This window comes from Zophobas morio, unplaced genomic scaffold (assembly GCF_036711695.1).
Source record: "Zophobas morio isolate AGI-343-1 ecotype UQ-CSIRO unplaced genomic scaffold, CSIRO_AGI_Zmor_V1 ptg000004l, whole genome shotgun sequence".
Classification (NCBI taxonomy): Eukaryota; Metazoa; Arthropoda; class Insecta; order Coleoptera; family Tenebrionidae; genus Zophobas; species Zophobas morio.
This window is the reverse complement of record NW_026972109.1, coordinates 14,248,368-14,273,598: the sequence shown is the minus strand read 5'-3', so window position 1 is coordinate 14,273,598 and position 25,231 is coordinate 14,248,368. Positions and strand designations below refer to the sequence as shown.

At 33.7% G+C, this 25,231-nt stretch overlaps 1 protein-coding gene across 1 annotated transcript in view; it reads right to left on the bottom strand.

Moving 5' to 3' along the window:
• LOC135142214 (fringe glycosyltransferase) overlaps positions 1-25,231 on the bottom strand; it is a 137,543-nt gene that overhangs the window by 93,550 nt on the left and 18,762 nt on the right. Inside the window, exons 3-4 of the mRNA XM_064073888.1 lie at positions 11,092-11,140; positions 9,752-9,854 (exon numbers count right to left, since the gene is read on the bottom strand). Coding sequence (XP_063929958.1) covers positions 9,752-9,854; positions 11,092-11,140 — 152 coding nt within the window. The remainder of the gene's footprint in view (positions 1-9,751; positions 9,855-11,091; positions 11,141-25,231) is intronic.

The following is a 25,231-nucleotide window of genomic DNA, read 5'->3' as shown; positions in this document are numbered from 1 at the left end:
TTTCCTTTTTGTTTTTTTTTAATTTCAAATTCTTCAACTTTCGATCTTTAAATTTTTTATTTTGTTTTATTTCGATTTCTCAGTTTTTCGATTTTTCGACTTCTCGACTTTACAATTTCCCGATGTTTCATTTTTTCAAATTCTAAAGATTTCGATTTTTTGATTTCTCGGTTTTCTAATTTTTTCGATTTTTCTACTTTTCGGTTTTTCAATTTTATGTTTTAGATTTTTAATTCCTCCATTTTTTTGATGTTTCGATGTCTCGATTTCTTAAGTTTTCAATTATTCGATACTTTAATTTTTTAATTTTTCGAATTTTCAATTTTTCGATTTCTCGAGATTTCCATGTTTCGATTTTTTTATTGTTCAATTTCTCACTTTCTCGATCTATCGATTTTCTTTTATTATATTTTTAACTTTTCAAGTTTTGGCTATTTAGGTTTCTCAATTTTTCGATTTTTATTTTTTTTTTTTTGTTTAATTTCAAATTCTTCAACTTTCGATATTTAAATTTTTGATTTTGTGTTATTTCGATTTCTCTTTCGACTTTTCGAATTTACGATTTCCCGATGTTTCATTTTTTCATTTTGTCAAGAGATCAATTTTTAAATTTCTCGGTGTTGCGATTTTTCGACTTTTCGGCTTTTCAATTTTCAAATTTTAGATTTTTCTATTCCTCGATTTTTGATGTTTCGATGTCTCGATTTCCTATTTTTCAGTTCTTCGATATTTCTATTTTTTAATTTTTAGAATTTTCAATTTTTTTATTTTTCAATTTTGAAATTTTACATTTTTCAGTTTTCTGATTCGATTTTTAAAATTTTGGTTTTTCGTTTACTCGGTTGTTCGACTTTTCGCCTTTCAATGTTTTTCAAATCTTCGATTTTTTGATGGTTCGATGTCTCGATTTTTAAAATTTTATCGACTTTTCAATTTTTAGATTTCTGGATTTTTCAATTTTTTCGATTTTTCCACTTTTCGAATTTCGATTTTTCGGTTTCTCAAATTTTCGATTTTTAAAATTTTTTGATTTCCCAATTTCTCGATCCATCGATATTCCGTTGTTTCAATTTTTCGATTGTTCGATGGTTCGTTATTTCGAATTTTCAGTGTTTCGGTTATCTGCTTTAAACATACTCGTATTTCATTTCATCCGTTTTGCAGTATTTGCAAAACAATCTTCGACCATATTTTTTTCATTACGATTCCTTACACATAAATCGAATGCAATCCGCAGCCAATATTGCCACACGCACTATAATCGGAATTTATTATTAGGAAATAAAGAGGATCTATCAATTTGTGACAGCTTAAAAATTGTCCAATTTTAAAATTCATTCATTCTTCTTTTTGAATGTCATTATTTTCTTCGTTTACTTGCTTTCATTTTATGTACTTTTGATGGATACAATCAACATTATTCATATTATAAAAAAAATTAACAATGTTAATAAAAACATCCATTTCTTTTGAAAAAAAAAAAAACAGATAGTACTAGTTAGAGTCGTGTTCGCGTTTGGCATCATAATTCGTCCGTATTTCCATAACCAGACTAATATGGAGTGTATTTCCTGCGAACAGAACTTTCTCCACTTCACGACTGTTAAGTAAATTAGTAGGTAAATCATAAAGGCCGCGAACTCAAGACATTGTATGCAGTAGTCTCGACGTCACTTTATAACATTAATAAAACAAATATTTATTATTTATACTACAAAAAGGTAAAGGAAAATCTAGCTTCCACATGATCATTTTTATGAACTAATAATACCATACAAACGAGAACTCTATTCTTTGGAGAGCGAGCGAAGCTTGGGACTTGTTACAAAACATTCCGCTGTCGCATTAAAATTCCGTTTTATCTTAGGATGAACAAACAACCCGTTTGAAATTTTCAGCGGTTGGCATCTCTGCTTAAAACATGTATCCTTTTCCACACAAGCCGGCCACTTTTAAAAACAACATAAAAAGACACAAAGAGTGGGCAGATGCTCTAATGGCTCAAGGGGCTCGCTGAAATGGCATTTTAATTTCAAAATGGCTTTATAACCAAAGGATGTTTCGTCGTTTCCTAGCTAACTCGAGCACTGCTAGAATCACCTGAGGTTTCAGCCGCCTTTTACCACCCACCTTCTCTTTTGACGTTTCGCATTTTCTGAAACGGCGTTTTCTTTGACCCCGACGAAATTGGGGCGCTGAAAAACCATCTTCCTGGCAAGCTTTCCGCGCGTTTTAATTTTGTTGTGTTAGAATGAGTTATTGCTACACCTACATGCCCACTTCCCGGTGATTACCATAAAATTAATCTTTCGTTCTGAAAGCCGGTACGCGATATTTTCTTTTTTTGGATGCAAGCCGCAGTTGTTCGTAATGAAGAGCGGATGTTTCAATTGTGTGTTTATGAACCGTAATCTGTGAATAAATTGCCTCAACCGGTCCGCCAATTACCAGATGAAGTTCTCCACGGATTCGCGCCTCGTGCAGAGAAGATGCCCGGCACGAAGCACGAAACGTGGGATGGTGCACAAAAACCGACAGCTTTATCGCGCCCTTGTTTCAGGTCGAAACGCGAGGTTAACGCCGACTGCGTGCGTAATTACTAAATATAGGTGTTAAAAGCCTGCAAGAAAGTGGAGGAGGTGTTTATGTAGAAATTGAACGGCGAAGGGTGGAGTTAATTGAATAAACAGAGACGAGACTGAAGCGATTTAAAATCTAGATTTGGGGAGTCAATAGGTTCCACGTGTGGATTTTGTTTTTTGTCACGGTGGTGGGTTAAAACTATTGAGACCAACCCCCATATTCACAGCAGATGTTTTCGGACGCCCATCCCTAAACACCCAGTGATTTCGGATCATTATGGGTCCAATTATTTTTGCCAGATGGACTATTCGTTATGCGGTCGATGGTGGAATTGGTCGCAAATTACTAGCTTTGAAAACTAGACAAGCTGGAATTTATAAGAAGGAAGTTGGATATCGAGTGGTAGTCAGGTAGTTGGGTCCCGATTTCACCTGCGCGCTAAATGTCATTCAGGTGTTTCCTTGTAGTCTTCTTTCAAGTATTAAATTTCAGATTTCGTCTAACACCTGTCGAGTGCCAAATCGACATGATGATGGGTAACTTTGCCAAATTTAACAAAGAGTGACACTTTACGACTAAATGTGACACGCTTTTTGAGCTCTAATTTATTACTATATACAGAGGGACGCAATATTAAAATATATAGCCCCTAACTTTGTCTGATCTTTTTCATTTCATGTTTTCTCGACGGTTCATTCCTAGAAAATGAAAAAGTGGGTCCCCGTTTCTGTCTGTCGGTAGACGATTCTATTAGACAAATAATTTTCGAAAATACTGGTGATTGTTGTAATTTTAGATATACATATTGTAGAAACCTCATGTATATCGTAAAGCGTTAACCAACCTGTGGTTTACGAATCCACCTTATTCCTTTCTGAGCATACACTTAGAAAGTATAGTAATCGAGTCTGTCTGCCAGATTTTTATTAGACACATAATCTCCGAAACTACTGGACCGATTATTCTCAAATTGTTTTAACTTTCAAACTACAAAACCGAATGCTCTGAAATCTTGCAAACGTTTGAAAGTTATCGTAATCGTGGTGAATCGTTAATCAAAATATATTCGTTTATCCACTCTCAAAAAATTGATGACGCCATTTCAAAATTTTGACTAATAAATCCTCTCTGAAATATGAAAAATATCAATGCACTCATAGTTTTTGAAATTATTCAGGGTGACTAAAAAAATTAATGAATGAGGCTTGATTTATTTTATTAATTAAATCAAGAACGATTCACTCGATTTTCCCGAAAATTTGCCAATACAGTACTGTTGTTATTATTATCACACTGCATTCACCCAAATAGATATACGTGTCCTTGCAAAAATTTTTATGTCATCACAAAATTTTGTAATGGAAAAACTTGAATATTACATACGTATTTTTATTTTAACTGACAAGGGTTATAACAAAAAATAATAAAATTCGCAAAATTAATTGCTAGAAAAATCTGAATTTATTTACCATCGACCAACTTTTTGGTATCACAATTTTTCGTTTCCCTTTATCTTCGATTGTACAATTTTTTGATGTCACAATTTTTCGTTTCTTTAATTTCCCGGCGATTTGAAGTTTTTGATATTACAAAATTTTCATTTTTTATTTTTTAATTTTTCAGTTTTTTGATTTTTCAAATTTGCGATTTTTTTAATTTTACATTTTTTCAAATTTTGGATTTTTCGTTTTCTAACTTTGTCGACAACTCGGTTTTTCGATTTTCCGATATTCGGACTTTTCATTTTTCAATTTTTAAATTTTAAATTTTCCAGTTCATCGATTTTTAATGTTACACTGTCTCGATTTTTTCCATCCTCCAATGTTTCGATATTTTAATTTGTAACATTTTATTTTATTGATTTCCCAATTTTCGTCTTTTCAGTTCGATGTTTCTGTTTTCCAATTTTCCGATATTTTAATTTTTAATTTTTTTTAAATTTTCGATTTTTCGATTTTCCAGTTCTTGAATGTTTCTATTTTTTAATTTTTCGAATTTTTAATTTTTCCATTTTTCGGTTCTTTAATTTTTCAATTTTGCGGTCTCGATTTCCGGCTTTTCACTTTTACAATTTTTCTATATTTAAACTTTAGATTTGTAGATTTTTCTTCCATTTTTTTATGCTTCCATGTCTCTCAAGTTTTTCAATTTTTCGTTTCTTCAATTCCTCGATTAGCAATTTTTCAAATTTTTGATATTACAATTTTTGATTTTTCGATTTTTCAATTTTTCGTTTTCTCAATTTTCAAGTTCTTGATTTTAATTTTTCATTTTTTCGATTTTATATCACAATTTTTCGTTTTTTCAAGTTTAATTTTTCAATTTTTCAATTTCTCGACTTCCAAGTTTTTCAATTTTTGGTTTCCTCAAATTCCCGTTGGCAATTTTCGATATTACAATTTTTCATTTTTAAATCTTTTAATTTTTAGTTTTTTGATTTGAATTCTCGGTTTTTCCATTTTGTAGCGGAGCTTTCAAAGCGCTCCGCTAGTACCCTTTCGAGGGCGCTGTCCTCGGCAGCGCCGATATCAACCCCACCAAGCTCACCCCCACTGGAACGCACCCCACCTGAAGTTACTTCATTGTGCAGGTACTCCCACGCATCTCAACCCTGCCTATAAAAGGGCAACTCGGACGCTTTCCAGGCAGATGGAACTCCACCATCTCCACCTTAAGGGTTGCACTGTCTCGGTCCCCTTCTGGTCGTTTCCAGGGCTGCACTGTGTTACGGTCCCCTGCGCTACTTCGAGATCATCACCAGGGCTGCACTGTGTTACGGTCCCCTGCGCTGCTTCGAGATATTATCACCAGGGCTGCACTGTTTTACGGTCCCCTGCGCTGCTTCGAGATCTTCACCAGGGCTGCACTGTTTTACGGTCCCCTGCGCCGCTTCGAGATCTTCACCAGGGCTGCACTGTTTTACGGTCCCCTGCGCCGCTTCAACGACGTCATCTCCAGGGTCGCACTCTCTAGGTCCCCTGTGCCGCATCGCCGACGTCGTCATCTCCAGGGTCGCACTGTCTAGGTCCCCTGTGCCGCATCGCCGACGTCGTCATCTCCAGGGTCGCACTCTCTAGGTCCCCTGTGCCGTATCACCGACGTCGTCATCTCCAGGGTCGCACTGTCCAGGTCCCCTGTGCCGCATCGCCGACGTCGTCATCTCCAGGGTCGCACTCTCTAGGTCCCCTGTGCCGCATCGCCGACGTCGTCATCTCCAGGGTCGTACTCTCTAGGTCCCCTGTGCCGCATCGCCGACGTCGTCATCTCCAGGGTCGCACTCTCTAGGTCCCCTGTGCCGTATCGCCGACGTCGTCATCTCCAGGGTCGCACTGTCCAGGTCCCCTGTGCCGCATCGCCGACGTCGTCGTCTCCAGGGTCGCATTCTCTAGGTTTCCTGTACCGCATCGCCGACGTCGTCATCTCCAGGGTCGCACTGTCCAGGTGCCCTGTGCTACATACATCGCTGCCGTCATCCCCTACGACGCTCTGAGTCCCAGGAGCCGCCACCATCCCCGACGAGAATTGCCACCACTTCGAGAACCTATACCCTACTTTTGATTTGTATTGTTCTTATTATTAATAAACCGCTGAGCTACCACAATCTGTCGCCCTCACGTGGGGCCGCGAACAAGGGAGGATACCACAATTTTTAAAATTTTGGATTTTTCGTTTTCTCCATTTTTGACTCCTTGGGTTTTCAATTTTCAGAGTTTTCGGACTTTTCATTTTTTCGATTTTTAAGTTTAAAATTTTTCAGTTCTTCGATTTTTTGAGGTTTCGATGTCCCGATTTTTTCTATCCCCCAAATTTTCGATTTTTCAGTTTTTTAGATTTTCGATTTCTCGATTTTTCAGTTCTTCTGTTTCTATTTTTTATTATTCGAATTTTTATTTTTTTTTATTTTCCAGTTTTTTGATTTGTCAATTTTTTAATTGGAATTCTTATCTCGGTTTTTCAATTTTTAAAATTTTGAATTTTTCGCTGTTTTTTTTTTCGTTTTTTCATTTCTTTTATTTTTTCAACGTTTCTTTTGGTTTTACATTTCGTTTATTAAATGTTTCAAATTTTCAGTCTTTGATTTTTCAATTCTTCGATTTTCCAATTTCTAAATTTTTCAATTTTGTAATTTTTGGATCTCCAGTTATACCATTTTCCGATTTCTTTAATTTTTTATATTTCAATTTTACAATACATATTTCGTTTTTCTCATTTTGCAATTCCTCAGTTTTTAAGTTTCTCTATTTTTAATCTTTCGATTTTTGAACGAATTTTTCGTTTCGTCAATTTTTCAAGTTCTTGATTTCCAGTTTTAAGATTTTTTAATTTTGCGATTTTGCAATTTTTCCATTTTTCTGATCTCGGAATTGTGAAAAAACGAAAAATTAAAAATCGGACAAAATTGAAAAATCGAAATATTAAAAATAAAAAAATTCAAAAATCGGACAAAATTAAAAAATAGAACAATTGAAAAAACGAAAAATTACACGAAAAGATGAAAAATGAAACATGAAAAACTAAAAATCGGAAAAAAAATTAATCAGAAAATTGGAAATAAGCTTGGAAATAAACCCGAAAGTGCCAAAACCAAAAATTATAGAACCATCAAAATTGTAAAGTCGAAAATCTTGTAACATTTAAGATCAAAAATTGAAAAATTAAATATGGGGAAATTAAAAATTTAACGATCGAAAATTTAAAATAGAAAAACTGAAAAATCAATTAAACCAAACGTTCTAAAATGCAAAAATAATTCTAAAATCGTAAAATTGAAAAAAATGAAAATTTTTAAAAATTATAGTTATTATTACATATTTAAAATGTAGACTAAAAAAATTGCAGATCAAAAATTAAAGAAACAAAAATTTGAAAAATCGGGCGACCGAAAAATCTAAAATTGAAAAATCTAAAAACTCAAAAAATCAAGAAAATAAAAAACGAAAATTGCAAAACGAAAAACTGAAAAATTAAAGATTGAAAACTCGTGAAATTTCAAATCTAAAAACTGCAAAAAATAAAAACTAAAATATTCAAAAGTTGTAAAATCGAAAAACTGAACAAATTTAAAATGAACACTCGAAGAGTTACATACAGGGTGTTTCTTTTATTTGATACAACCCCTGTAACTTTTTTATTCTTAAAGTTAAACCTGTAGTTCTTTGAGCAAATGTATCATTTTAAAAGATCTATGTGATGGCAACCTCACATTTAAATTATCACTTCCGGTAGAACTGGAAATGACATCAACTTTATTTTTTTTCATGGAACCCTAGTTATATTTTTTCATAAATGGAAAGACTGATTTTTTCTAAAAATCAAAGGCAACCAATATTTCTAAAATCAATACTTAAAAAGTTATTAAATAAAATACACGAAAAATTCATATTAATTGATGACAATCTAGTAGCTTGAAAAATTGACACTCATGTCATTTATTCACATAGGTGATCTTTTAAAATGATACAAATTTGGTCAAAGAACTATGTTTTTTTTTAAATAAAAAAATTTCGGGGGTTGTATCAAATAAAAGAAACACGTGGTATAATAAAACTGAAGAAACAAAAAAAAAATCAAAAGTGAAAAATTTCAAATCGAAAAATTTAAGAAACGAAAGAAAAAAACTGAAATTGAAAAAACAAATATTTATAAAATCGTAACATTCAGAAATTGAAAAATTATACAAATAAAGAAAATAAAAAACCGGAAGGAAAAATTGCAAAACGAAAATTCGAAGAACTGAAAAATTAACGAAACGAAAAATTGAAAAAAATTGAAAACTGGAAAAATTTTAAATCTAAAATTTCAAAATCCAAAAATTGAAGAAACGAAAAAAATTGGAAAGTTGCAAATGGAAAAACTGAAGAAACGAAATATTGAAAAATCGAATAACTGAAAAAATAAAAATAAAACGAAAAATTGAATAATTGAAGATTTTAAACACAATATTGAAAAAACGAAGAACTGATAGAACAAAAAATTATAAAATGGAAAAACATTGAACATCGAATAACTGAAAAAATAAAGAAAATAAAAAGCTGAAACGAAAAATGCCGTTTTTCAAAGAAGCGAGATTTGTTGAGCTACATTTCAGGAGCGATGGGAGTTCTGTAGAAATAACTTTCGACTATTTTTACAAGTTTTAAGCATGGTAAATCGCTAATGCAAATTTATTTTATACAATACACCTATAAAAATTACTCTAACTTATTTAATAGTTTGTCCATTATTAATTAAAACGTAAATAATTTTATGATTTCAATAAAGTCTTGTAACGTAGTAAAAAAAAATGTATTTCTCACAGTGCAGTGGTGGCAAAATTTGCGCCTTATTCCCCTGGATTTACCCATCTCAACGCCGCCCCTGCTCCACAATGCGCTTTCCCAACAATACAAGCGCACTTTAGTTTTCAATTTTCTTTCGTTATCCAGAATCTACGACGCCACCACAAACCCGCTTATCAAGCAAAGACACTTTTTCTTTTCGTTATGTGAGTTTCCGAGTTGAAACTTGGCGAGAGAACCATCAAAATACGAAACAACTCTCAAGACTAACTCGTCAGAGCGCAAAGTTATGTAGGAGCGCCGTAACTAAAGAAACAATATTTCAAGCCTATCCAGTCCTTTGTGTATGAATTTCGGGATAATTTACAGCTTAATTTGAGTATCATTTATCAAGTGGCTGTTACAAAGTTCGGAATTACAATAATACCTAAAATCGGCGATTTTCATTAATCTTGAGAGAGAGGGGAAGAGTGAAAAATTGAGGTTGTTGATTCTGCTCAGTTTCGACGCGAAAAGAAGGCGAACTAGTTCTAGATGAAGGTACCCTCATTTAACCTATGAATATTCAAACAGGTCTCGAATTAACCGCCTACCAGCAGGTGTGTGCAAACAAAGAGTTGGACCACAGCCACCCTAAAAATCCAATTACGTCATCGGCGCCCTTGATTTTGATTAACAAAATTTTTCGAATTCTCGGGGGATTTGAGGCGTGCCAACTCAACCGCCAAAGGGATTATTTTCCTGATTATGAATGCGGCCGGATTCCGCGCTGATATCGGTTTAACTTACAGAAAACCGATACACTGATTTTTATATATTTAATTAAATTCATATTTAAGAAGACATACTCAAGACGAATCCAAGATTCACCAAAATTAGTGTGTACTCACTTTTTGTCGGTTTCGATGAACGTGTCGAACTCCACCGACATCTTGCAGCACAAAGCCTTCCTGTTGTGTGACGAAGAACAGTTGGTGTTGATCATGTGGCCATCTGGAATCGAGAGTGAATTACTGTTTCGACTTTCTTTAAGTGCGTGTCTCACAAAGCAGACGCACACATGCACCACACTTTCGTTTAACAAAAAATGGATTAACGGATGGCAATGACCTTAGGAAAGGTCCTCGAAGCGAGGGAAGAGTTGGAGATACGAAAAACATCGTTCCTAGGAGGGTTGGAATGTGGCGATTTTATAAATAAATGTGCTAGCTGAAGCATGGAGAGCACCTGCATATCGCAACCAAGCCGTTCCACACAGGAAAGCAACTACAGGAAACTCTTTGATTAGAGATCTTCTTTATTCCGCCTATTTTACATTAAATGCTGGCGTGCAGGGCCGGACTGAATTAAGCGAAACGTGATGATGTCTCAGTCCGACAGCAACAATAGCAACAGTGGAGGTTTTATTCTAATTAGAGTCTGGGTGTACACAATGGGACTGTCGTTTGGAATCGATGATTCTGCATACTTGGCTGATTCGAAGTTCAATGAATAACGACACAAAAGTTACAAAAATGGAAGAACTACAACCAGAATCTTTCGAAGATGCAATGTGATCTTCAAAAATCAAAAAAGATAAATGGATGTATCATTTGAAATGGATTGTAGACGAAAAACCTTTTACCGTCCATATAAATGACAGTCCTACAAAAAGAATGAACAATGGGTTTAGAGAGGCAATTAGCATAAGCACGGAATATCAAAGAAAATGATGAATAGGAAAGTTGGAAATTAATTAACTGTATTGTGTTCCAAAAGCTTTGGAATCGTGACTTTATTGTAAATAATTTAACACCACAGTGTTGGGTAACTTGTGAACACACACAGATGAAACTCGACACACATATTCACGATCCGAATTCGAAATCGTGTTAATTCCAGAAAGCTATCCAATATTTTACGATGGTGATTGATACATCAACAAAATTTAAAAATTATTCACCCTATTTAATACCACTAACGAAATACTGTTGTTCCCTTTTGTGGAGAGATTCCTATTCTTCCCAAAACTGCCAAATACATATGCATTTTATTGACTTCATCAAAAGTTATTCCCTCCAAAAACCTGCCCTGACTACACACCAACAAAACTAAACTTCACAAACAAGATAAAAACAACCGTTTCCAAGCACCCCCCTACTAAACACAATCTCCATAGAAAACTTTAGCTTCTGGCAAAAACTTAATTTGCCAAATTGCCCTCACGCACCCTCCTCCCTTAATAACTCACTTGTTTTGAGCTGGAACTCCGGATCGTCCGTATCCGTGAAGAACCATGTCTGCAACAATAAAAAAATTATTAACCGAGGATAAAAGAAAAATGGCGGTTAATTAAGTGGAGCTGCTTTCTTCTAGGGTTACGTCACTGACGTGGCGCGAGTTTTTTCCCCAAATTACTGAGTCATTGTCGCAGAGTTGAACGTCATCTTTAATTATTCGCGGCGAATCACTTTTTTCCGACAAGCCAAAGATGCACGATTTCCGTCGTTTAAGGCCGTGAAATTTCGATATTTCGGTCCTGGAGCGTGCACAGATGACGACTCTTCCGATAACAAAAAGAGTAGTCATTAAGGGCGGCTTCCAGAATCGACAGAGCTAATGAAAGGCGTCTAGTGGTTTTTGAGGAAAATTACGGCTGTGCGATAACTAGGTGGAGTTCGTTGTATATTTTAACAAGCACGAAACTTTTTAATTTTATTTTAGAGACAATTTTTTGTATTTTAATGTACGCAGACTTCAAACTGAGATGTTCATTTTCTGAGGCAACAAAAAATTGTCTTGAAATTTTTTTTTTTGGTGAATTTAATAACGAATTTTTCGCAAAAAAACAGACACGTCCAGGCCACTAGCCACTGTTAAATATTTAAAAGAAACCGCAACCCCATTCGAAAATCGGTACGCCATTTTTAATTCAAAACTTGGTCCGATCAGGGATTGACAGGCGAAATTGCTAAATTATAAAAGCCGGGCAACTCATTCAAATTGAATCTTTCATTTGCCAATAATTAAACCCGTTCCGGAAATCTATTTACTTTATCAATTCTTCCCTTTCGACAGAATAACAATTTTCATTCCAGACTCACCCCAGCCATTAATATTTTTTCGTCAAACAATAAAAAATCAGATCTCTTGCCTTCAAATCAATGTCATACTTTAAAAGGGTTACTTTCAATAAAAAAAGTATTAAATAATTTTAAAATTATAGTTCGTTTACCGAGTAGATGGATTCTTGGTTTAACTTTACATAGAATTCCGTTTTTAGATTTTTTGGTCCACGAAAATGTAACACGCGATTTATAACTACGTCATTGTCGTGTCTCTTAGCAGAACATAAATTAGGTTTTTCTAGTAAAGTGCACGTCGGTAATAAAGCTGAATAGCCCGATTGATCAATCTCGAGTTGTGTAACCGTAAACAACATTACTCGTTAATCTGATGCTTTTATATGTTTAAAGTGTTATGAAGTGGTTGTAGAGTTTTCGGCAGCAGTGGCTCGTCTGTGGTAATTAATTGCGGCGCCTTCGCCCCAACTTCAATATTTAGAAGTTTCCCGATCACGCAAAAATACTAAATTATAAACCCTGTCAACTGGTTTTTCATTTACCACTAATTAAAACCGCTCCGGAAATCTCGCAACGCCTATTCACCCAGAATAACACAGTTTTTCGCTTTTTGGCTCTTTGTTTATCAAACAATAAAAAAAAAATTAAAGCTCCGCTTCCCATTTCGCGTCACCCCCTCTCCCATCAAAATTTAAAACATATAAAAATATTTACAGTCCCCTCTGTATCTATCTCCGGGGTTCAGGTGCGTGCGTATGGGGGTCGAGATGCAAACATCGATTAGAAATTCGATACTGCCGGAATGGGGCGGTTCGCCGGGTGCGGGTGTGCTGACTAGGCATAGGCATATAGGGGTGAGACATTTTAATGCTTTTAGGCGAGGCCCAAACGTTTGTTGTTTTAATTTGAGTGAGCGCCGCGCCGAACGGACCTGCCCGAAAATGTGTGCTCAAGCATTTTCCGGAGATACCTATTGTAAAATATTTGGATAAGTGGCGAAGAGCAGGGTTCGGGCTTTGCATACAATCAAGTAAATAAATAAGGGAGGAATGCACGCTACGCGGATACCTCTATACCTGCACGGAATCGGGCTTTATTTGCCGGAAAAATACATTAGGCTACATTTGCACGCCGACGCCAAATACTATTTTTCTTTTAGATGGATCGACGGGGAAGTTCAGCGTTTGCGGAAAAACAAATGCGGATTCTGGGCCGGTGGGAGGGGTGGAAGGACGCACGCCAAGTTTAAACATTTAGTTTTATACTCAGGCGTATAAAAAAAAAACAAAATGTATAGATAGATAGATTTTCTGAGCCTTTTAGTACGTCAAAATGTTGTCATTTGCACAATATATATATAATTTTCATTTAGTTAAACGTCAATATACAGATAATACCTACACAACATACTCATTATAATTAAGTATAGGAGTAAAATAATTACACACAAGTAATTTTAAATACAATTTCGCTGCCCATTATGACACCAAATTACGTATGTCGTTGCTTAGAACATACCCTGTGCTTTGTTTTCATTTTCGTGAATTCATTCGCTACTTAATTATCAAATTTTCGACAAAAATCTGCTTTTTTAGGGCTACATCGTTATTTGACAGTTAATCAAGATTATCCACGTGTGTTTTAACACAGAAGTTAATTGTTTTTCGACAAATATAAAAAATTCATGATTGAATCTTATTTCCGTAACGGTCAGCAAGTACATATGTATGAAGCCCGACCTTGTTTTCAGGAATTTCGTGAAAAAGTCCTAGTTGCTCTTCTTGAAGTTAATTTTTTACACACTGATTTATTGTAACTGATTTGATAAAAAATGAACAATGATCTTCGCGATATAACGTTTTTTAATAATGAAACTTAGTTTTATCGATCGAGGTTATAAACTAGCCAAATATAAGAGTGGAGAAAATCCTCATTATTTCCATTACACAGCACAATTCCAAGGGATAATGTAAGATATATTTGAAGCAGATAATCAACGGGAAAAAGTGGTCTTTCAGCAATAAGAACATCCTGAACTTGAAGTGTTTATGTTTGTATTTCAGAATAATGTCGCGTAGAAATTCATGCGTATTTTCACATTTTCAATCGGTCCACCCTTGGTCGTAAGGTAAAAGCAGTATAACTGCGCCATGCAGTGACTCGCTTGCGTGCTATGTTATATAAAGAACAATATTTTGAAAAACACTATTTTTAAACGATCAGTGAATACAATTGAAGACCTCGAACTGAGAATCATACAAGAATGTGGAAATGTTTCCCCAAAAGTTCTTTTTTTTGAGTTTTGAGAATATGAAACGTCGATTCAATTTATGAATCGAAGCTGGGGCTCAACACTTCCAGCAGTTGTAAATTCAATTAATAATAATTAATATGTTACTTATCATAAATAAATCATTTTAAATCCAACGAGGGTCTAATCCTTGTTATCTTGTTGACAAAACATAGCCTACCAGGCTATGTTGTGTCATTGCGAATCGTCAAAACAAGTTGAAATATACTTCAAGACTCATAAAATTCGACAAAAATAGGATCTTCAGATAAAATTTGTTGATTTTCTTAGTAATTTCGGTCCCGCAGACTACCGCAAAAAACACAAGAAAAGCTCTAAAAGTAACATTTCTGAAGTATTTTTTAGGAATTTCTTGAATCTACAAACGCCAGAATAGGGAAAATGTTGTTACTCAACAATTTATTTCTCAAATATTTTGTTTGAAAGTCAAATTTTTGGAAAATCGTAAACATTGAGAGGGTATGTCATTTGCTAAAACTAATTTTGGCAGATAACATAGCTTCCAAAAAAAGAAAGGGTGGGTGGGCGGGGCTAGAAATTGATAAGATAAGACTAATTTTGGCAAATGAGATATCCTCTAAGAGAGGGCGGGTAGGTGGGGCTTGTACCTGCTAAAATATACTAGAACAATAATAATATATAATATATTTACTAGAATTTGTGTAAAATTATTATTCTTGACATAGCTCCTCAAACAAATCGGGAAAACTGTAAAACATGTATTTAAAAACTTTTGGGCAAATGAGAAGAAAATAGCGAGGGGTGGGTGCTGCTAGTACCCCTTAAGACTACTTTTAACAATGACGTACCCTCTAAAAAATTTAATTAAATTATTATAAGAAAACACACTAGAGGCTCCAAAGCACTTTTAAATTCTTTCCAAACAGTACTAGCCCCGCCCATCCACCTTCTCTTTTCTTCAAGGGTATCTCATTTGCCAAAATCAGTCTTATCATATCAGGTACTAGCCCCACCCACCCACCCTTTCTTTTTTTGGAAGCTATGTCATCTGCCAAAATCAGTTTTATCTTAGCAACTACTATTATATACAGAATCATTCCGACTCGACTGGAATAGAATGGATTTGACTAGACTCTACTTCTCCCGTTGTCTGGAGTCCACTCGTTGATTAAGACTCGTTCCCAAAGGTATTTAAACCCATACATTCCTCTGGGTAGTTCGCGAACGCCGCTTCGAGGTTTTTCTGGACCCCGCAATCAACACTTCTGGTAACCCGCTCCAGACTTGTCTTTATGCGAACGCCGCCCACCCGCCATCACCGATGATGAGTCACCCATCATCGCCGCACATATTAGAAAGCCCATAGGCGGCATATGGGTTTATTTCGGAACAATATACCCAATAGTCCCCTTTTCGCAAAATAACAATTCGGCATATCGCGAGAGCCCCATAACAATCAGAATCGTCAAAACAAACCAAAATATACTTCAGAACTCATAAAATTGGATAAAAATATCACAATAATGCATATTTTTAAGGCCAACCGCTACGTTTTCTGCATGGAATTTTCTTTACATTTTCAGAATGTAATACAGGGCTGTCATAAATTATTCTAAGGGCGTAGTTGGCCATGGATCTCAAAAATCCCGCTTAGTTCTCACTTGTCACATTAATGTCTAATGTCATTTGTAACTTGTCATTTGAAGTCGTCGTTTTTATTGTTTTATTGTTTTTCAAGTGCGAATTACAATAATTCTTGTTGATCCAAGCTCAAAACAACAAAACAGTCATTTTCAGAACTCTTGGTGGTTGCGTACGAAAATTTTGTTTTTGTGCTAGGAAGCGAAGACTGTTGAAATGGTTTATTCTGTTGAACAAGACACTTTCATCATGTCTTATTATCGCAATGGGACTTTGTAAAGGAAGAGTGAGTGCATTCTGTAACCGCTTGGTGATCTTAGTTTCTGGGGTATCTACTAAGGACGTAATTTCATATTAATTATTATTATTATCTGTAACCGCTTGTAAGCCAGAATATCTGGCGAAATACCGTAATTTAAGAATTCAAGAAAAATCGTTGAAGGCCCACATTAGAGATGTAATCAACAGATTTGTTCGAACTGAAGTGTCAATAAAGAGAACCCTCGTGAATGATTTTTAGTATCTGAGGAAGTTGTTGACGATTTGAGACGACTTGAGCAGAATTGAACAATTGAACAAGATTGACGAAAGTATGTTACAGAATTTGTTTCTTTTTATCGTAATGAATTAGTTTTATTTTTTAAAAACATATGGAGCGTTTAGGTAACCAGTTATACACATGTGTGTGGTCCATGTGTGATCTTTGTCATGGGTCCTTGGGCACTTAGTACGGATCTCCGTACAGTTAAATCTGAGAGGCGGCACGTTTACATGACCTACTGCGACCCTATAATCATTTATAGAAACTCTGTACATATCTCCCTTATTAACAGACCTATGGTTGTGAAATTTTAAATATAAGCTATGCATAACTTTCTGTATATAACGCAAGGGGACTTTTGTTAAAAACAGGTCATGGTCATCATTTCTTTTATTTTAGTGAAATTTTTGCATAACGTATTTTTAAAAATCAATATCTCAATTATTTAAGGCAATTTCGGAATACGGTTTTCAATACTGTTTGCAGCTCAGAAAACTACAGAAATAGTACCAGATATATCGGCGACTTTTTCATTAGAAACGATACATAGTAAAACAAGCTTGTGTCATTTATATCTCAGTTTCAACAAATAAAGTCGAAAATAGATCTGATACGATTTCTAAAGTTTTGCAAGCTGAAAACAGTGGTGAAAACCGCATTCCAAAATTTCAATAAAACCCTAGTTGATATATTGACTTTTTAAAATACGCGATACCTACAAAAATGTCAACAAAATTTAAAAAACATATGATAATAAACTGTTAAAAAAACTGTCCTAGCAATTATGTAGTGAAAGTTGTGAATAAGTTCCATTTAAAATTTCATGACAATAAGTGTGTCAATAATGGAAATATTACATTGTGAAAATATATTGACAACACCATAAAAATAAAGTGAACTATGTGCTAAATTCATTAAAATTGTACATTTTTTTTTTTTTTAATTAAAAACGATCAAGTTACTTCTTTTCGGTCGAATTTGTTCTATCCACAAATTCTTGGGTAACTAGAATACAAATAAAAAAAAATCAGCCGGTGTTTTTCACAGCTATTTATAATTCTAAATTTGCAAAAAAAATGTAAATACTTTTTATTAATTTGGAGTTATTCATACTCAAATCGATAGTAGAGTAATTTAGACGAAAAACTTGGTGGCCAAAATAATTTGTAATTTTTTCTCATAAATCGGACGGTCTTCCTGGGCAAGCGGATTTACTGCAACTATGACGAACTCGTAAAAATGATCGCTAGTCGAGTATTAATTTGGCCATAATCGGACCAAAGCTTTCGGGGAACTTTACATGGAAGATTGTTAGATATTTTTATTCCTACTTTTACCTTCACAACCTAACTAGTTAAATTTTTTTACAAGTCCATTGGACGAATGGCCACTTTTATATTTTCTCGACGTTTTATGACCCCTACAGCACGAAAAGAGTAGTCTCCTGTTTCCGTCCGTCTGTCCGTCCATCCGTCCGTCTATCCATTTTAATTAGACACGTAATATCCGATCAACAATTTGATGACGTCATTTCAATGAACTCTATGTTTATTTGATTTAACTGTTATACAACAATATACTGCTATAGCATATGTATATATTGTATATTGTGTATATTTTGTCCGTTTTTCCTTAATGTACGAAGTCTTCTTTTCTCAACAAGAAACTGACAACATATTTAACTAATCTGTTCTTGAAAAGAAAACTATATACTAAAAAAACAAACAAGAAAAAACAACGATTAAGCCCCACCCACCCGCTCCGATCTCAATTGTGATGAGTTTTTCATTCCTAATCAGACTGAAGGGCGGAGTTTAATTGTAACATCAATATTTCCCTAAAAAAATTCTACCCTTTTAGAAACATGTTTCATATAATTTCTTATAAAAAAAAATGAGGATTTTGGCAACTAAACTCCGCCCTTCAGTTCACGATGCATAAAGCATTCGTCACAATTGAGAAGGGGTGGGTGGGCGGGGTTTATATTTTGTCCATTTTTTCTTAATATAGGAAGTCTTGTTTTTCCAACAAGAAACTGAAAACATGTTTAACTATCCTGTTGTTGAACAAAAACAAAATATGTATTTTAAAAAGGAAAACAAAGATTAAGCCTCACCCACCCCCGATCTCAATTATAATCAATTATTCATTCCTAATCAGACGAGAGGCGGAGTTTAATTGTAACATCAATATTTCTCTAGAAAATTCAACCCTTTTAAAAATATCTTTCATATGGTAATTTCTTGTCCAGAAATGAGGATTTTGCAACTAAACTCCGCCCTCCAGCTCACGATGAATAAAGCATTCATCACAATTGAGAAGGGGTGGGTGGGCGGGGCTTATATTTTGTCCATGTTTTCTTAATGTACGAAGTCTACTTTTGCCAACAAGAAACTAAATATATGTTTAACTATCCTGTTGTTGAAAGAAAACTCTGCATATTAAAAAAAAAGATTAAACCCCACCCACCCGCCCCGATCTCAATCGTGATGAGTTTATTAATATTGCCCTAAAAAATTCTACCCTTTTAAAAACATATTTCATGATAATTTCCTGTAGAGAATGGGGATTTTGCAACTAAACTACGCGTGGTGTACGAATCCGCTTTGAGTTTTTCCCTAACCGTCCAAATTTTTGGAAAAACGTAAAGCACGGTATAATAGTAGTTTACCATTATCGTAAGGCATCGTAAGTGGTTAAGACTGAGGAATACGGACCGGATGTCATGCGTTCAATTCCAAGCTTGGCTTGGTTTTTTTTTCCTTTTTTTTTTTCTCGTTTTCTCTCGTATTGTGTATCTATGTTTACGACGTCATAACAAATTTTTTATTGGTCAAATTAAGAACGAATCACCCCATTTTCTCGAAAAGGTGATAATACGCACATCTTTATATAATAATGATAAAACAAGAATTATACTATTCAGAATATTTTGTTCGATTGTGGTTTAATTAACAATTTTAGTCCTTTGTTTTGAGAATACAAACTCATCCATATCAAACTAATTTCTATGTGCCATTCTTTCGATATATAATTATATAAACATAAACACGTGAGCTTCAGGTTGCTATTACCTAGTGCTGAAGGACATTTTATCCCGTTAGTTAAATGCTTTAAATAGATATATTTTACATTAGGGGCAATTCTGAATCAAACTTGTTAAATTTAAAGGGTGTTAAACTGCAAATTTCAATAATAACGAGTTAAATTCGTAAATCTGATTGGCTATTTATTTTTTAGGTTTAATTCAAAATTGCCCCTGTCCGTAAAATCAAATTTTATAATTTTGTTAAAGAGCTGGATTTTTCGGCTTATACTTCAAGGACGAGGGAAGTTCTGTAGAAATAGCCTTCGACCAATTTTTTTTAATGTAGCATTAATGTGCTCAGATCAGCTCAATTATCGTCGACTATAATTCCTAGAAATTTGTGGCATTTTTAATAGGTTCAATGTTACTAATATTAACATGTTTCATGTAATTCACGAAAAACAGTAGCCCCAAGATGCTGCCCCACGCACTTCCTAATTGCTCATTAATTTGCTTTTTTTAATTGAATCTAATGCTGTGCGACATCTCGTACTCCAGAGAGAGTTAACTTTTTATTAAAATGCTTGTAAACAATTTTAATTCAATTTAAACAATAGAACGATTCATAAATTAACCTATCACATTTTTTTTACAATTTTATAAGATTTCTTTTTTAAGTTTTTTAATTGGCTACAATAATATTCTTTTTTTCTTTGCAAAAAAAGTTCACGCTATTTTCTCCTCACAGCCTTATATGTATCTCAGTAATTACTACATATTGTTATCATTGATCAGACATCAAGAAGACGTTTACATTCTAAAATTTCACTATTGCGTGTTGTAAACGTATTCTTTTTATTTGAAATAAATGTTTCCATACATTTCATAATGTTCCATAATTGCTCGACGTGTATTGCTAGAAATCTGTGTTTAACACACTGAATTTAATTTTTTGAAACGGTAATAAAATTTTCCAGAGAAAATCAACAATCAATGCTCAAAATTTTTGTTTGAAGTCCATTATGTAATCGTTAAGAAAAGTTATACAATTTCGTGGTCAAATAGTATATTATTAGCCAAGGTTGCAGAGCCAAGCATTCTAGACCGAGCGCAAATTAGAACCCGAGACGCGCAGCGTCAAGGGCTCTGAAGCGCGAGGTCTAGAAGTGGCTTTGCAACCGTGGTTGATATACTATTTTTTTCACTAGTAGAAAACATAAGACAATAAACTGAAAAAATAAACGTTAAATTTTTTGACGCAACATGATTTTGTTTTGATTTCTAATCAAACTTAATCTAAATCTTCAACACAAAGAAAACCGTTTATACTTGTCGCTGAGTTAATCATTTTATCTTCTACCGTCTACCAACTACCATGCGTATACTCAAGTAATGTTTGTAGCACACATTTGTTCATTTTTTAAGAAATAATCACATCAAACATTGCGTACATAACCTCAATTTTTCTTTTTGAACCGGTGGTCGCAAAAGTTGAATTTGCTACCTCTAAATGAGTCGACATTTGCATGCGTCATGGCTGCTAGTGAAAAAACTTTTTTAACAACCCGTCCAAGTAAAATCAAAAATAAGAATGGAAATAAATTTTTAACATCATCAGGGTAATTTTAAATTTCCAAGTGATCGGGTTATTAGTTTCGAAGATAATTTGTATAATAAACTTCGAACGGAAAAAAGTGAAAAACTACGTTAAACTTGCTGTATTTTTTAAACTGAAACCAGAACTTACTTAACACTTGGCAGAGAAGCTCGGTTGTTACGAATTCCGCAAAGTTTTCTAGTGTATTAAACTTGAATACGTGCTTTTAACAATATTCCACAAGCATGCACTACTCTAAAACTACAATAAGAATTACAATTAAACTTAAATGTAACACAAGGACTTGATTTTCAATTTTTACAGCCCGGGTACAAAAAGTGATAGCGAAGTACGCAGTTGAAAGTTTGGTATTTGACATGGAAGGCGGACAGGTGGGTGGCTACGAAAAGGGCGTTCCGCAAACTTTATAAGATTAAGATTTATAGGAATACACATAATTACATAAAAGTATCTTACTTTAAATAGACTACTGGTCTTAACAAACATAAATAAAACAATTCTCAAAAAAAGTTACTAAAACAATCATCACACTTGTAAATTATTCAACTTTTTTTCAAATTTGTGCTCACGTTTAGTAGACGCAAGTAGATATTACTTCTTGACTCTAGTAACGACTTTACTCTTGTTAATATTCTTGTCACAGAACTTAACTAACCGGAGTTCAGGACGAACCCTACATTTTCAATTAGAAAGCAAGCTTATTATTTTCTATTATACTCCTCCAAACATATTCCTGCGGAGGTTTCAATTTACTCGAATTGATGAACTGACCAATTGAACTCAACTATTAGACCTTCTAATTCTCAACATAAACATCGAAACTTTTGATCATCCCAAACCAAAACAACCTCTTTTGTAGCAAAGAAACACTGAAAGCTCTTCAAGTGAATTCTATCAGGATTTCCGGAGATTTCCGCTTGAATGATCATCTTTGAAGGGTCACGACAATCTTGTTGCCAGCCATTTTCTATATCAAATCGATTAAGATAATCAAAAATGTAGGAGCTTTCATTCAATTTCGTAATTTCCCGTAGAATATTCATGTTCATGTTTCGATGATTAATTGTCGTCGATTTCACGTCAATGGGGCTTTTGTGGGAAAACAAAAATATCCGTCATCGTGGTGCTGTCACCGCGATTCCATTAACGGAATTAAATTATATATTATTGATATAGCGAGACGAAAATCGTTGATAATGATACTCCTCTCGACAACTAATAATTTAGTAGATGATCGTGAGACTGTGATAAAAATTTTAATATCGGGTAAAGACAAGAGAATTTTTAGCGGCCTTAGGAAAAATGAAATACTGCCATTTCCGGTGGAGGATCCGCGATCGGATTACATTAGCTCATTAGCAGTCGTACATTAAACCGAAAACGACAGGATTACAAAAAATAGGCTTAAACATTAACGCAATTAACTATGCATACTACGCTGTAACATAACTCAGGCTACATCAAGTTACACGTAGAGAATCCAGGTAAAACAAACAAAAAACCTAATGAAAAAACTTCCGGGAACCGAAACGAAAGATAAATAATAAAACGAGTTCCCGGATACAGTTTATATTTTTAATACATTTCTTTTAATTTTCTTTGGCCCGTAATTACAAAGTAATCTCGGTTTTGTCTGGCTCAGGGCATCCGGTGGATTAATTTTACACCGTTGCAGTAGTAATTGCGAATCTTGATAGCGTTTTTCACATCACCGCCATATTCGTCACAATGAGAACCTGTCCGATCTTATCGCAAAAAACTGCGCAATTTCCTCGAATTTTTGCGCTAAGGAACCCCTTATCCTTGGGCAAACACAGTCTTAAGAATAAGATAGTGGAAAGTAAACTCAGCGTCTTCCTTGATAAGGGCGTGTTGGTCATCGAAATTTCACCGTGTTGAGATAAGACCCGTGGGAATCGGAGAGAACGGAATAGCTCTCAACACAAATACAATGAACCTAGTTAGACTCCGGCCTAGTAATGTTTATTATAATAATTACGAGGATGTCGTCAATTTACTGGGCGGACAACGACGTCGGTGGAAATTCGGCGGCGGGGCCAGGCAGTGGCGCGACAGGCAAATGAACTACGGTAATTAATGCACAAATGGAGATATTATGCTGCTTTCTGATAAAGCGTCGGCTTAACTATTAAATTTCCCATTCGTTATACCCATTTTATAGACAAATTAAACTCTTCGATTTTATCGCATATATTTTCAAAGTAAAAAACAAACCTGTCAAAAATTAGTTGAAAATTAAGTCCATTTCATTCTACTGGGAGACCGAGACGCGACACTACCCACAACCAGCGTCATACTTTTTTAGCAGGCCTTACATTTCCCATTAAAAAAATTGGTCAAAGGTTATTTCAACAAAACTTCCCCCGCCCCTGAACTAGAGCCCAACAAATCCCACTTCTTTGAAAAATTCTGCGATTTTTGTTTTCTGATAGCCTCTATAAAGTAAAAACCGGTGGCGTAAATATCTCTCGCAGTTTTTTTGACTGCATTTTTTCAGTTCATTTTTTTTTATTCTTTGGTTTTTCGATTTGCAATTTTTCGATTTCTGAAGTTTCAATTTTTCAATTTTCGTTTCGGTTTTTTCTTCATTTTTTTCAATTATTCGATTTTTCAATGTATTAATCTTATAATTTTTTGTTTTTCCAATTTTTTTTTGTTTCTTCAATTTTTTAATTTGCGAGTTTTCAATTTTTCATTTTTTTTTGTTTTATCAATTTTTCATTTTTTCATTTTTCGACTGTAATTTTCCTTTTCATCAAACTTTCGATTTGCCACGATTCGTTTCTGTTTTCTATTCTGATTTTATAATTTTTTGCATTTCTAATTCTAATTTTTTCAGTTTTTCCGATCAGCAATTTTTCAATTTTTCATTTTTCTGTTCATTTAGTTTTTCAATTTTCCAAGTTTTGAATTGTCCAATTTTTCGTTTCTTCAATTTTTTAATTTGCGAGTTTTCAATTTTTCATTTTTTTTGTTTCTTCAATTTTTCATTTTTTAATTTTTCGACTGTGTGAATTTCATTTTAATCAAACTTTCGATTTGCCAAGATTCGTTTCGGTTTATTATTTTCTTCGTTTTTACAAATTTTCGATTTTTCAATATTCCAAGTTTATAATTTTTTTGTTTTTCTAATTCTAATTTTTTCAGTTTTTCGTTTCTTCAATTTTTCAGATCAGCAATTTTTCAATTTTTCATTTTTTTATTCGTTTAGTTTTTCGATTTGCAATTTTCGGGCTATTCAAATTTAAATTTTCCATTTTTTCAATTTTCCAACTTCTGAATTTTTCAATTTTTCGATTTGAGTTTCTCGAGTTTTCAATTTTTCGATTTGAAATTTTTCGTGTCGGTTTTTTCTTTATTTTTTCAATTATTCGATTTTTCAATGTTTTGATTTAATGATTTTTTGCTTTTACAATTTTTAGTTCCTTCAATTTTTTGATTTGTTTTTTTTTTCAATTTTTAATTTTTTTGTTTCTTTAATATTGAATTTTTAAATTTTTGACTGTAATTCTTTTTTTCATGAAATTTTCGATTTGCCATGATTCGTTTCTATTTTTCAATGTACCGATTATAACTTTTTGTTTTTCTAATTCTAGTTTTTTCAATTTTTCGTTTCTACAATTTTTCCGATTAGCAATTTTCCATTTTTTTGGTTTGTTCAATTTTACAAAATGCAACTTTTCGAGTTTCCATTTTTTGATTTTGCTATATTTCGATTTGCAATTTCAGGAGTTTTCAATTTTACGATTTTCAAATTTTTCACGTCTTCAATTTTTCGTTTCGGTTTTTTATTTTTTTTATTTTTACAAATTTTCGATTTTTCAATGTTCCGATTGTATACCTTTTTGCTTTTTCAATTTAAATTTTTTTTCCAAGTTTTCAATTTGCAATTTTGCAATTTTTCAATTTTTATTTTTTCGATTTTCAAATTTGGATGTTTCAATTTTTATATTTGGCGATTCATTTCACGAGTTTTCAATTTTTTGATTTTTCAATATTTTATTTCTTCAATATTTCGTTGTGTTTTTCGAAAAATTGCAAAAATTTTTATTTTCAACATTTACATTTTTTAATTTCTCATTTTTTAAATTTAAGATTTTTCAATTTTTGGTTTCTACAATTTTTGATTTGCAATTTTTCTAATTTTCCGATATCTAATTTTACACTTTTTCGGTATTAGATGATAC